This window comes from Poecilia reticulata, linkage group LG7, assembly GCF_000633615.1.
Source record: "Poecilia reticulata strain Guanapo linkage group LG7, Guppy_female_1.0+MT, whole genome shotgun sequence".
Taxonomy (NCBI): Eukaryota; Metazoa; Chordata; class Actinopteri; order Cyprinodontiformes; family Poeciliidae; genus Poecilia; species Poecilia reticulata.
This window is the reverse complement of record NC_024337.1, coordinates 18,206,614-18,220,307: the sequence shown is the minus strand read 5'-3', so window position 1 is coordinate 18,220,307 and position 13,694 is coordinate 18,206,614. Positions and strand designations below refer to the sequence as shown.

Genomic DNA, 13,694 nt, shown 5'->3' with positions numbered 1-13,694 from the left:
ACAGTTTGAGTCAGATTACATTAATTAATGATTCACTGATGGAAAACCGAGGGGGCCCGTCTTGCGCCTTCGTAGCTGCTCACCCTCACTGTGCTGGCTGCCGGCGCTCCCGCTGTGGAAGCTGTGGCACGGGTCGGAGTATCCCGGCGGGAAGCAGGGGGGCGCCGACGTAAACGGAGGGTAAGGGAACGGCTGCCCGCCAAGAGGCCAGGGGTTGGTGGTGGGAGGTAGCGGCGCCAACGTGTCCTGCTCAGAGCCTCCGCCACTGGATCCCTCATTCAGATTGAGTGACGCCATGTCTTAAAGTGGGAGAGAAGGATCAAATAAGCATAAAGAAGTAACAGAGGGGCTCAGTTATGAAGGAATAAGCGTCTATACTTTGGCAGAGGTCCCCAAATGTGTAGTAGCACTGTTCGGAGAAGGTGATTTTGTTGACGGTGTGTCTCAGGTAGCCGTGTTTCAGCAGACTGCTCGCATACTTCCTTGCATCTCGCCGGTCCTTGAAGCCTTCCACTCTGGAGTAAAGCCAGTCCACCACATCAGCACCTAAACGTAGCGACACAAACACGCAGACATGGTGGCTCCAGCTGCGACACACACGCTGGAAATGCTGCTGACACAACAAAGTGACCCCAGAGACTACAATGTGCAAGCACTAGTAATTCTGATACCATCACAGCTCACAGCGTTGTGTGTAGTGAATATCTTTTGTAGTTCCTGTTCAATTCTGTGCGACTTACAGTAAATTGGCTTTAAAACCACAGAATGCATGTGCTTCTAACGTCTTGCTCTGCTCTTCTCACCTATGACGGCATTGGCGATGGTGATCTTCAGCCACATCCTGTCGCGAATCTCCAGGCCAGAGTCAGGCAGCTGCATCACCTTCACAATGGTTGCCATGTCTGTTTTACCGACCGACAGCGGCAGGTCATCAAATTCTGAGATAAAGAAAGAGTGGGGGAAAAATACATATGTATTTATCAGAATCCGAATTATTACTCTCAAAGTAATAAAGAAGACTTTGGCTGTCTCTACCGTAATGTGGATAAGGTCCCGTCAGGGCTGTGGTGTGAGAAATCCAGGCTGCAGGGTCGATGGGTCTCACTGGCTCCGCTGAGCGTATTAAACAAAAATGCTCAGGTAACTAACTTGACATTTTGCCTTGCAAAAATATTTACACCCTTGTTTAATTTTATCTCACTGCAACCACAAATTTAAGAGCCTTTTCTTGGGATTTTATGTGACAGACCAACATAAAGCAGGGTAATTGTGATGTAAAAGAAGAATTTGTGGATTTTATTTAGCTTAAGATCATATGCGTTTAATCTGACTACAAACAAGAGGATGATTATGTAAAAGAAGCAACCAGAAAGCCACCGTCTTAAAGAAGCCAGAGGAAGTTCTGGTTGAAGCCACATGCCATGTAAAGACGCAGAAAACGACGATTAATTTAGAAGAAAACGGAAGTTTCATGCAAACTTTCAGAAAACTAACGCTGCATGCCATTCTGAGCAGACTGCTGGAAAGTTGCAGCGTCATGCTGCGGCTGCGCTTTTCTTTTAACAGAGACGCCCAAACGCCCGGTAAGGCCGTATGYAGGGGGATGCATACAAATGCACAGAAAACTTTTCCGTTACGCATTACTTTGTGTTTTCGCTAAACACGCTGAAGTACTCTGAAGTTTGTGGTGGTGATGTGACCAAGTCCAAGAGGTGTGAATACTTTTTGGAGCGTCATCTCTCCATAGGTGACTGAGGAAGATCTTACCACGAGGGATGGTGAAGTAACTCCGCGGAGACGGATCCCAACATTTGGCAACAGTGAGACTAATAGGGCTAAAAAGGAAGAATTTAAAAATAAGTAAACGGAAAAAAACATCTGCAAATATAAGGTATAAACTGAAAAGAGTGGAAAAGAATATTAAAAAATAAAAGACAAAGTGTGAAAATTAAAATTGTTGTTCCTCTTTACGTTATCAGATTTATTAGATTGTATTTAATTACATTTAAATAATAATAAGTTGGAAAATAGTTTAGTACTAATCGTAGATGGAGCTGTATATGAATATTATACATTAGCAGGTTTGGGTGTTGCTATGGAAACCCTGATGGGTCATAAACTAACAGCTGCCTTCACATTTATTCAAATCTGTGTGAAAGATGTGCCAAGAAATTAAAATAAGGGAATCTTTTATTGCTGCTGCATAATTTCACGCTGAAATATTTAGAAAAAAATCCAACATTTCATTTTAGTGCATTTGTGGGAAAAGTCGGTTGTAACATTTAGAAAAAACCCAGAGCAATTCCCATAACTGAAGCTTTTTAAAATATTTGTATTTTATTGTTTTTGTTGAACATTGAACAAAATGTTCAACAAAACAAAATGTTTTGTTCAACATTTTGAACAAAACAAAATTGTTTTTGTTTTGTTGAACATTGAACCTTTAATCAGTATTTATATGATCTGACACAGATGTACTTCTGTTATCTAATTTTAAAAATAGGAAAGACAAGATTATATTAAACCACTTCAGTAAAAAGTGGAGGTTTTTTTTTTAGCAAGTCTTGACGAGAGTGACGGTAAATATGGATTGCATGTATGCAGCCTAAAGATTTAAGGGAAATATGCAACAGCCTTCATGCCTCAAAAATCTTTTAAAAATGATTCTGTAGTAATATAAATCCAACTTTTTGACCAGATTAAAGCAGGTTTCCCCCAGTGTATTATAAGCCTGGTGGGTCACCAGGCTTTGCTTGTGCTCCCACCAGGCTCACTATGGCTTTTCTATTTAAGTCTTTTTAGACTTTATAGTTGGTGTTCAGGTATTAATCTTCCAGTCTTTCAATAACACATTATTATCAAGTTATATTTTCAAATTTCCTGTGAACTTTAAATATTTTTTAACTCAAAAATACGACGGGCTGCTGGATGAATGACTGCTCTAACACCCAACCCCGGGCTTAGCAAGTTTTCTTGTGTGTGAATATTTTTTACACAGCACAAACAGAGAGTTTTGTACGAATCGATGATGTTCTCCAACAGTCACTGAGTGAGTTTGACGCTCTTACCCAGTCTTAGAAACGATTTCTCTCAGGATCCTCACAGCATCATCGTTGCTCATGTTCTCAAAATTCACATCATTCACCTGGTTCACATACAAAACATTAAGGTCAGGTTTCACCGTGCAGCTTTTAGGACTTAAGTATCATTTTGAACATTTGGTGAGAGAGGAAGCTTGGATGTTTTTGTTTACAATGGTGCGTTAAGAGCTTTAAGGCCTTCAGATTCATACAAATCCTAAACCATACATAAAATGCAGCGATCACAGAAAATACAATCAGCCTTCACGTGCTTCAGACGATGCGTAACAACAAAACTCTTGACGTACAGAGATCACAAGACGGAAACCGCACAAAGGAAAACAGCAACATAAAAGCCCTGCTACGGAAGCGAATAAGATGTGGTTATTGATATGCTTTAAAACCCACAGACGTAGACACATTCATGCCTTTTCGCCTCATCTGTGACGCATTGACTATGGCAGCTAACGAGTCACTGGTGCACATGAAGAAGACAGATACTTATCATGATTTTTCAATTCATCACAGGATTTGTAAAAGTGGATGTGTACCTGCAGGAGCATGTCTCCTGGTTCTATTCTGCCGTCAGCAGCCACGGCTCCTCCCTTCATGATGGAGCCGATGTAAATGCCGCCGTCTCCCCGGTCGTTACTCTGACCTACAATACTGATGCCCAGGAAGTTGTATTTCTCTGTCAAAAAGCAAAGGGGAAAAAAAGTGTGAGGAGTAAAAAACAACGAAAAAACAAAAAGGCAAAGTGCACATCTCATTTACCCATGTTGAGTGTGACGGTGATGATGTTGAGGCTCATGGTGGAGTCTGTGATGCTGCTGAAAGATGAGGACTAGAAAGGGAGAAAGAGGTAAATAAAAAGTGACACGGAGTCCATATCAATCAGCTCTCTCATCGCTTTCCTCTGCTCGGCGTCAGCGTTCATTTGTGCTCTGGCGGTGACGGGGCTTAGAAGTGCGTACCCGGTCTATCTTGGCCATTTTGTGTCTCCGTCTGCGCCGCTTGTGTCTGCGCATGAGCTGCGAAGAAGAACTTTGTTCTGTGGAGCTGCTGAGCCTGAAACACAGAGAGGGAAAATGGTGTTTCAGAAACAGAACGAGAGGGGAAATGAGACGCAGCCGATTAAAAGGCCAAGTTGATGAAAGCAAGCTGACCTAACACCGCTTCAGTCCCTGAGCCGCTTGTCTTTTGGGAGCCAACTTCAGTCGGCATGGATAATTAAATACGTGGGAGAGTCGAGGTTGAGTGGAAAAACGTAATGTTTTGTTTGCAGGCAACCACAGCAAAACAATAAACTTGGATTATTTTACAAACAGTTACAGTCCATTAATTGAGGCAAACCAATTGAATATTTATATCTGAATCGGCCCTGATATTGAAAAAAATCTTGGGGTATTGGTGAGAATGAGCTCGATCGATAAAGGCAGATCTATTCAGTGTAATTCTATGCTTTACTATTTATTTCACATTATGTGTTTGTTGCAGTTTATTTTTTTCATGTGGTCAACCTATTGCTTTAGTCAGTTTCTTTATTATTTATATTACAATGGCTGTTATTGACTGAACAAATTAAAGTTGTTTTTAAATGTTCGATCAAGCTAGTGAAGCTACTGGTGTATTTCAATGTGCTGCACTGATGCAGAGTTATCAAATACATTTGTAAATCAGTACATTTATGTCTGTTTTAAAAAAAGTAATATTTTAAGTCATTTCAGCAATGTTTTGCTGTATCACATCAGTATCGGCTGATACTAAATCAGATATCTGTATCGTATCGGAAGTAAAAGAACATGGATCGATTCGTTTCTATCCATCACAAAGCAGCACAGAGAGAAACAAGACAACCAAAAGTCCAAACAAAAGAAGTCTGTCATTTTTAGTTTCTATTTTATTATAAAGCAATAATTATGTAATTAATCATATGTTGTCACATGTCCAAACTCGCCTACAGTGGCCTACTCAAAGTCCAGACTTAAATCTAGATCTAAAACTCTTCACTGCACCTGAATTTTTAAAAATCAGCAAAGAAGAATGGAAAACTCCTCCAACTCTGATTATTTCAAAAACAATTATTACAATACTACTTATTAGTTTTAGGAAACAATTATTTTTCAAACTGGACCAGGTCAGTTTGGTTAGCTTCTTTTCCCTTTGATACATTAAATTATTTTTAAAAATTTATTTATTGAGTGTTTGACCATATTAACAGAACCATATGTGACCCACCATGACTTGTGTGCATCGTTATCTCATCTTATGATGTGAGGTGGCGCGTTACCTGCTGGCATCCTCATCCTCCTCGCTGTCAACAAATGAGCTGGAGTCCAGCTCGCTGCTCATTACCGAGGCGCTGTCGTAACCCATGGCCGAGTCCCTGGCGGTGCGTTCAGATTTAGAGTGACCGTTGATGCGAGGGACTGCAGAGAAAGAGAGAAGAAGAAGCGCTGTGAGTCAGAGTCTGAGGTCATGTTGCTCATCGCAGGCTTGGATCAGAATGAGAGGGAAAAACAGGAATCAGGGAGCAACATAAACATACACAGGAGAGGTTTTTAAGAGTGGAAACTGGAAGTGCAGCTCTTAAAGTTTGGAGAAATTCTCGCCCCGGTCCGTACGTACATTGCCTTTGAGGCGGCGCTGTCTCGGGGTAACAGCGGACTTGCCGGAAAGGTGTCAAGAAGCGAAAAAGGCGTGGCCGCCCGTGTTTTCGCCTGGAGCGAGTAAAACATTCCAGCCACGCCGGGGTTTCCATGGCCCTGACGAAAGCTGAGCTACTGCACATGAACGGGTCGGGATTCTCACCCAGGCATATTTCTTCCCCCGCAATATGACAACAAAACAGAGCAAAAAAAAAAAAAAAGAAAAACAAGTGTGCAGGTTCACGGAGCCAGACTGAAAATGTGCGTCTTTGTGATGCCAGCCGCTCTCTAAGCCTCAGCCACCAGCTGGCTGCTCACAGCTCATCTACAACAGAGACAATAAGGAGAATAAGCAGAAATCCTCGATATCAAGTGAGCATTTTACCTCAAAGTCAGTCAACTCAACTAACCTGTTAATAAATTAATTATAGATATCACATAATTCATAACACACTGATAGGAAGTGAATAATTGTAACTAAATAACCATTACGATGATATATTTTGACAAAAAAATTCCAGTAAATGAATCCTGAATCGTTGTTTAACGTCACCTCACCTCAGCTGAAAGTCCATCCCAAAGTGACAAAGTGAGTAAAGAGTGAAGAGAAAGTATTTCCTCCTCCCTCCGTCCCTCGCTCACTCCTCATATGGCACGCAGCTATACAGTAGACCCTCACACTAATCTGCCCCCGACCAATCAGACGACAGGATTCCAACAAACAACACTGGTTTTGGGATTATAGGCGACCTGCAGCCAGGTAAAAACAACTTTATTTAAGCTTAAATAATTACACACCACTTATATCATTAAAAGAAATGCAAGACTCCTTTAAAACGAAAAGAGAGCGGTTTGATTTCAGAGGCTGCTTTTCCTTTCTGCTCTCTGTTAATACTTTAATACTGGCAAAAGTGCTYTGGCTTAGCTGTGTTTTCTTTGACCTCAATCCAGACAGCTGGGAACATCATTACAATTAATGTAAAAGCAGCACTCTCAATACGTTTTACTCTTTTTATTAGAAAAAATGCATTGAAATGAGATTTTTTTTTCCAGATTCCATGACGCTATTTGGATCAAAAATTGGCTTCTTAACATTTTTTATGTAAAAATGTTTCCAAACATTTATGTGCATCTGTGTTTATGTCCAAGATATTAAAGTTCACTAGTTTAGGAAGGAAGGATATGAGGATGAAGAAAGTAAGAATGAAGGAAGGAACATTAAGGAATAAAAGTAAAGGGCATAAAGGGAGGAAGTAAGGAAAGAAGGTCGGACACAAGAAACAAAACAAGAAGAGAAACAGGTATGACGGAGGGAAAACAAAATGGAGGGGAGGGCACCATGTTAATGTTTACTAAAATTAATAAGCACTATTTTTTTCCAGACTCATTTTCTTTTTCTATACATTTGCACACCTGAAAAATAGCGAAATCAACATCCTTCGAGATCTGTAAAATATCCAACATTTTCATTTTTTTCTTTAAATCATCAAACATGGCAGGATGAGTTTGGTGGAGCGACAAACGGCTCATCACGGTGCAGCAGCGATCGTTCTCACACTAAGCAGGAATCACCTAAAGCGTGTGGATAAGGTGTCGGGGAAATTCCTGCTGCTCATCATGATGCTGCCGGCAGCGAGGCAGCAAGGTGGGGCGCCGCTGCCACTTCCTGCTTCATATGTCCTCACATCCAGCTCTCCACACTCAGCCAAACAGAATTACATTTCACCAGGCCCTGCTTGCCAGATTTATGAGCTGCTGAGCTGCTGGTGAACCCTCAGGGGCCATCTTGGCTCCCTCTGGTGGTTTCATTTAATTAGCTCTAACAAACACGCAGGCAATAAGGGGAAGACGGGTTGGGTTTCGCTGAAGAGTCGCRTAGGATGTTGTAACCAGAAATTGGAGTGGAGGATGCAGGAAGATGCCCAGTTTGCTYGTCTGGGTTACATCTCACCCGAAAACAAAGCCAAAACAGCAGATGTTCGGTTTGCTTGTAACAGCAGTGAGAAGGAATCTGTTGCCAAATCAAGATCCCAACAAAATCCAGCAGAGTATTAGAAGATAAATCTCTGGGAATGCAGAGAGAGAGAGAGAGTCCTGCAGAGGAATTTACACGAGCTAAAGCTCAAACTTCAGGCTGCTCCACTGGGACTTTATGGGGCAGACCAGCAAAAAATAGCACATACTGGTACAGCTGGGAAAWAAATCTGAAAAATGTGGCATGTATTTATATCGATGTCACCTCCCGAGTTTGTATTTTGTGAATCTGTAAGTTTTATTTTTACACATCTRCAGATGGACATTTTTGCCCATCCTTCTATAAAAATAGCCAAATAAAAAGCTGAATAATTAAATATTTTAAACCTATTTTCAATCGGACATTCTAACAGATGAATGTGCTTTGAGCTAAACCATTTTATTGTACCTCTGGCTGTATGCATATTGTTGGGATTYTTTTTATTACTTATTTCTAGTATGTAAATGATATCTAGCTTCYCACTTATTACCAAATAACAAACATTTCACAAGAACTGAAGGACAACAGAACCAAAGAAAATAGTCGGCATATTAGAGAAGGAGAGARAACAARCATTGCTCAGTTGTTGTGTATTTTTAGTTCCATCATCTTCCCATCAACTCTGATCAGTTTCACTTGCTCCTGCTACAGAGCAGCAGTCCCACAGCATAATGCTGCCATCACCGTGTTTCACTGCAGATGGTGTGTTTGTAGTGAGGCACAAAAAGACAAACTTTGGTCTCGTCTGACCAGAGCATTTATTYCACATATTTTCTGAGTGTTTTTCCTCTTCCAGATTTGGAGAGTGAAGGAATAATAATTATCTTGTCAACTTAAATCTCAAACCTGAGCTTCTTCAGACTTCAGGCTCCTTCTCTGTCAGCTAAGTGGCTCTTTCTGTGCAAATCTATTTTTGGATAAAATAGTTGTCGTATGACTTGTTCCTGTTTTAAACGTTTCCACATCTTTAACCCATGATCCATCTGAAGCCGTTTGTTCATTAATATTTTCTGACAAATCTCTGAGGCTGGGAGAGAACAGATGGGTTATACAGAGAATAAAATGCATGCAGATTAACTCTATAAATGAGGAGGCTTCTGAATGCATTTGATTTTATTCAGGGGGTATTAGAGTAAAGTTRACTGAAATGATCTTTCTTCTACTCTGTTCTGTACTCAACTTTGTGGSTARAACGCAGCAAAATATGGAAAAGTTCAAGCAGTGTGATCACTTTTACGAGGCTTAATCCATGCAGTTGCATTAATAATATGGTTTAATGTGGTTCCAGCATGTGAGAGCCCTTCCTACAACCCCAAACTGATGCTGATCTGTCATCCTAATTGCACCACATAAATTAATGAGTATTGGGTTAATGAGCCAGCGGCGCAGGATGTTCGGAGCCTGGCTCGCTGCGAGGAGGACGGGGGGGAGACGCACAGAGGGAGAGCGAAATCCAGTTCAGCTGTAAACAGCAGGAGCAGAGAGCAAGCAGCCCAATCTGTGACTCATGTTTCACCTAAATCCTCTCTGTAGTCAAGTACATCATTTCCAGATTGACCATGTCAGAGTGGTTTGTATTTCAGAAACAACTCTTGCAGATTCCCCCCCAATATTTCATAAAAAGCAAACTTATGACCAGATCTAACCATCGTACAGACTGGTGTGTGGCTGGCAGGAGGAAATCAGAATCCTGAGACGTGGAAAGCAGATGATTATTGGGAAAGACAGCAAATCCCAGAAGCTTTAACCCACAGTGAACTAATTCGCTTCTTATTTTCTTCCTCCTGAGAATGTGAAGCGGTTATAGAACGAGTCGTACCGCTGGAACCCGAGGGGCTTCTGCAGAGATACGCTGTGTCTTGAACTTGGTCACTTTTTTCACATTATGACCACAATCACCATTTTATGTGGCAGATACCCTGTACAGTTGGCTGCTGTAAAGTGGAARCCAGATGGTTCCCATGTAAAATATAAAATTGCTTTCATTTGTTTTGATTTGGTTTATTCAAATGTACTGAAACCAATTGCAGTGAAGCTTTTATTAACCKTTACTACTGACCACAGCCTTTCAGCAAAAAGGTCCTGGGTTCAAATCCCAGCACAGCGTCTTCCTGCATGTTCTCTCTGTGCATGTGTGGGTTTTTCTCCAGGTACTCCTGCTTCCACTCAGTAATAAACTAAAATGTTCATTTTTATTGAAATACAGGAAAAGGATCAGTAAATTATTGCAGATACAGAACATAAGGAAGAGTATGAAATGAAGAAAGGCCTACAGTTTCTATGTTTTTGTCTTTTTTGGTTTTTATTTGATCTTTAAGATTTACTTTTGAGTAAATGTAGGTCAATAGTTGTGGACTTTGAAATTAAGGTGAATGCAAAAAATTTGTAAGTAATAATATGTTATACAGCTCTGGAGAAAATTAAGAAACTACTTAAAATGATCAGCTTCTCTGATTCCACTCTTTCTAGGTTTATGTTTGAGTAAAATGAACATTATTCTTTTACTGACAACATGTATCTGAAATTGGAAGCAAAAATTTAGAATTTATTTGCATAAAATGAGAAACGGTCAAAATAACAAAAAAGATGCAGTGATTTCAGACCTCAAATAATGCAAAACAAACAAGTTCATATTCATTTAGAAACAACAACACTAATGTTTTAACTCAGGAAGAGTTCAGGAATACATATTTGGTGGAAAAACCAGGAGGTTTWCAATGGGGTTCAGTGCAGTGAGCTCTTAGGTTTTTCCTGAGCTGTATTTCTGTAAAAAATCTTTAAAAAAGCCCTAAAAGATRAAAGAAAAAAAGTGTACATCTCCATCAACAAACTACGTTTGCAGACCAGAGTGGCTCAATTCCTGAATTGAGGTTGGACTTCGGACACCCCTGGTTTACAAATTACAGCAGGGAATACTGAAATGTAATGACACCAAAGAAATGACGAGATAATGAGATGTTTTTTCCACATCGATCTGCGTCTGTCTGGTAATACTCACGCTCGGTCTCTCTCGCTCTCCTGCGTGCGCGCTCTCTCTCTCGCTCCCTGCGGTGGCTCAGCAGAGACTCCGTCCCCGTCTCCGTGTCCAGGCCGTCGCGGCTGCTCACTGCGTTGGCACTACAACACACACACCAGGATACTTCGGTTTTTGTCTGTTTTTCTTTTCAAACAACGCTGCCACACGGAGCGTTTTGAAGTAACTCTCCAGTCGACTCCTAAACTAAACCTCCAGCTACTGCGTCCTTCTGTCTGCTACAATATCAGTTCCTGTGCCATTCGGCCGCAGGGGAATATGCTGCTCGTATCGCCACTCTGTTTCAAATTCACTCCCTCTGGGGCCAAAGTAGCAGATGCATTGTTCTGCGGTATGTGATGTGTTTCGCACTAAGTGTCATTAATGACCAGATAGCCTGAGAGGGAGCCGTTCCAGACAATGCTGGTATTAATGAGACCTATTGAAAAGCCCAGATGGTGCCTGGAGCGCGATTTGGGGAGAGACGGATGGGGAAGAGTGACAGATCACGTAAAAAGTGAGAAGTGGTAGATCAGGTGTGGGCAAAGCAACGGGCCGGCCTGTGTACTTCAGGTCTGGGAGGAGTGTGGATTGTTATTCAGTCGGTGGGCTGGAAACATGGCGGCCTCAGGCACTGGGGGTTAAGGGACTCAAACTGCCACTGGGCTCCTTGGAAACCTGAAGCTGGTGAGAACTCAACTGTCTATCACACACACTTAGGCAGGTGAGAATCACCTGCATGAACAATCACAGGCAGAATGTGTGCATCTGCACCCTGGGAGCCATGTTTAGTTTACTTTAATCAAACTCCAGTTTGTTTATCTAGAAACTCCGGTTTGTTTGAGGAGGTGTGAATGTAAAATCAAACTGATGTGGACCAAAAAATAGGTCTGGGTTTGATTGTAGTGAACTCTGGTGCAATATATATGTGTCTCGCACCAGATATATGTGTATATGTGAGGTGTGCCGATTGATCGGCCACTGATCATAATCGGCCGATTTCCGTGAAAAAGTGTATGATCGGTGATCGCTGATCACGGTCTCTTGTTGCCGATCACACAAACTGATCACCTGCATCTCATTTCTCAGCCTGCCTGTGCAGCTGGTCTCCTCTTTCCTTCACACTGCGCAAACGTGCAGCAACAAATCCTAAGCGGTGTGGAACTATAACGCACTGAGTGAATGGGGAAGTTTGCATGTTGCGGCGGAAAATTGAAGCACTCAAAATGCATCAACACAATGAAGCCAATACGACATAAAAACAATGCCATACTTGACGGAGTTTGGCTACATCAAGGCTCACTGCAGTAAAAAAGACATGGAGGATCAGATAGCAGGTAAAGCAGCGCACAGCTACAAACACTCACCCGGATTAGCATGACGGTCAGAAAGCTAAACAAATAACCCGCAAAATTATTTAAGTCTTCGAGCTGCGATGTAAGACGCTGGTTCTGCTCTCGCTGTTGAACCGCTGCTACGCTAAAGGTAGTAATATTTCACAGACGGAGCGCCGCTTCTGCTCCACCTGGTAGTGACTCTCACACTGAACGTCAGCTTAAAGCTGCAGCATCTAACCTAAAAAAATACATTTTACATACGTATTAAAACTTTCGCTGTCCTAACATGAGACAAATAATCTCTGAAAAAATAATCTATCTCCTCCCTGTTCTGCATAATTACTCCGCTCAGTCAGAAACAGCCAATCAGAACTAGCAGTAATCAGCTAGCCGCCTTGCTAACAGGAAGTTTTCATTCAATAACTCAGGATTGTTTATTGTAATGGATTCTGTTTTTGCCTTTGAATGTTAAGTTTTATACTTGATTTTTTTTTGGCAATGTTGAGAGGTTTTATTTTGGCTCTTTGCATTATTTAGCCTCTTCAGAGCCTTCATATGTTTTCAGTCTGTTAAAGATAGTATTATCGATAGCAGTACAAATTTGCACAATGCCTGTTTTGTTTTTTTCTTGGAAAAAGTTATTAAAAACAAGTTTTTGTCTAAATTAAGGTGAATTCATGGTTCCTTTTTCCATATAATGTAACCGGTAGTGCTTATGATTTAAAAAAAAAATAATTATGTGATCGGTATTGGTGATCGGTATCGGTAATCGGCCCTCATGGGTGATTGGAATCAGAATCGGTAGGAAAAAAACCCGATCGGCACATCCATGTGCCGGCACATCGGCACATGGATTGGAAACTATTCCAAAAGCTGGAACTATAGCACAGTGCATTCTGGGTAAATGCAATCAAAACAAACATAAGAGTCTAATGCTAGTAGGAAAAACGGCTCTTGGTCTTTTACCAAAGACAAAGACATCAGTAAAATTTGACACCACTCCGTTTTTCTTTACGTTTTGTGAAGAAGAAAGCTGCGCTTGTGTATTCTTTGGAGATTTTCCTGTCATTTCCTTATGTGATTCAAGTTGGAGCGCCACCAACAGGCGAGGTGGAGAACAGGCTAGTTTGACCCACCTCAGTGTGAAAGCGGAAAATGTAACAAATGTTGCAATTTTGCTCCCCAATCAAACCGAGTCTACCGGACTATCAGGTGTGAAAACAACCTCAAATGACATCTCTCCTTTTCAAACATCACCCAGCCTTGTTTAAAAACAATCACCTCTCATAGCTCAGCGGCGGCGTGTGTGRATAATCCATGCAAATTAAACATAACAGAGCAGACAGGACTCTGCGTCTGCCGTGTTCACTCAGCGGGATGAAGAGCTCAATGGGGCGTGCTCACACGCTTCTGCTGCAAAGAGCTAATGGGTGCACCTGGCGCAGGTCAGCGCAYGCATGCAAATACGAACAGCGGCGCAGATTAGGCGGCAGCGAGAGGTGTCGATGGCCGCTGATCCGGGGGGAGATTATCTCAGATACAGCGGTGAACAAATGCTGCCCCTCTTTTAATTTACGCCCCCTTTCGTTCTCCCCTTGTCGT

General features: G+C 41.6%; 1 protein-coding gene across 1 annotated transcript in view; it reads right to left on the bottom strand.

Annotated features, from left to right (window-relative positions):
- LOC103467690 (segment polarity protein dishevelled homolog DVL-1) overlaps positions 1-13,694 on the bottom strand; it is a 34,223-nt gene that overhangs the window by 5,922 nt on the left and 14,607 nt on the right. Inside the window, exons 3-13 of the mRNA XM_017305651.1 lie at positions 10,741-10,894; positions 5,371-5,509; positions 4,055-4,148; positions 3,855-3,924; positions 3,632-3,771; positions 3,069-3,145; positions 1,768-1,835; positions 1,036-1,113; positions 804-938; positions 379-546; positions 84-299 (exon numbers count right to left, since the gene is read on the bottom strand). Coding sequence (XP_017161140.1) covers positions 84-299; positions 379-546; positions 804-938; positions 1,036-1,113; positions 1,768-1,835; positions 3,069-3,145; positions 3,632-3,771; positions 3,855-3,924; positions 4,055-4,148; positions 5,371-5,509; positions 10,741-10,894 — 1,339 coding nt within the window. The remainder of the gene's footprint in view (positions 1-83; positions 300-378; positions 547-803; positions 939-1,035; positions 1,114-1,767; positions 1,836-3,068; positions 3,146-3,631; positions 3,772-3,854; positions 3,925-4,054; positions 4,149-5,370; positions 5,510-10,740; positions 10,895-13,694) is intronic.